Raw genomic sequence first — 738 nt, forward strand, 5'->3', positions numbered from 1 at the left:
AGATGATGTAGCACAAATCTATGACAAATGCATGACAGAACTGGAGCAGCACCTGCAGTCCATTCCACACACGCTGGCCATGAATCCTCAAGCTCAAGCGCTGCGCAGCCTCTTGGAGGCTGTGGTAGTGGCTCGGAACTCCCGTGATGCTATTGCTGCGCTTGGACTGCTGCAGAAGGTGAGTGTTAACAATCTTCTCCTGTCGATGTAGCACAAATCTATGACAAATGCATGACAGAACTGGAGCAGCACCTGCAGTCCATTCCACACACGCTGGCCATGAATCCTCAAGCTCAAGCGCTGCGCAGCCTCTTGGAGGCTGTGGTAGTGGCTCGGAACTCCCGTGATGCTATTGCTGCGCTTGGACTGCTGCAGAAGGTGAGTGTTAACAATCTTCTCCTGTCACAGCTCACCTAGAGTTCATTACTCATCTGGCTTGTGAATCGTATCTCTTCATGCATCCTGTGGAACTCGTTTTAGTTTCAGGGTGATTGGGAGGCTAGGATGACGTTTGAGCAGCCCTTGTTAGGTGGATAGTGTTGAGCACAGTGCTGGGTTTGTAGCTGCACACTTGGGGATTGTATTTCGCAGTGACTGGTGTGTGTGTGTAGTGGGTTGAGCCTGGCCGATGGCCAAGCATCCATCCAGCTGCTTGTTCTTCCCTCTCTCCTGCAGGACAGGGAGAAAATAGAGGGAAGGCAGGATGACTTGTTCATTCAGGTGGTGACAGTACAGTAG

At 51.5% G+C, this 738-nt stretch overlaps 1 protein-coding gene across 1 annotated transcript in view; it reads left to right on the forward strand.

The window, feature by feature from the left end:
• Window positions 1-738, forward strand: part of CNOT1 (CCR4-NOT transcription complex, subunit 1) — a 47419-nt gene that overhangs the window by 33808 nt on the left and 12873 nt on the right. Inside the window, exon 34 of the mRNA XM_010140997.1 lies at window positions 2-178. Within this exon, the coding sequence (XP_010139299.1) occupies window positions 2-178 (177 nt within the window). The remainder of the gene's footprint in view (window position 1; window positions 179-738) is intronic.

This window comes from Buceros rhinoceros, unplaced genomic scaffold (assembly GCF_000710305.1).
Source record: "Buceros rhinoceros silvestris isolate BGI_N320 unplaced genomic scaffold, ASM71030v1 scaffold8798, whole genome shotgun sequence".
NCBI classification, from domain to species: Eukaryota; Metazoa; Chordata; class Aves; order Bucerotiformes; family Bucerotidae; genus Buceros; species Buceros rhinoceros.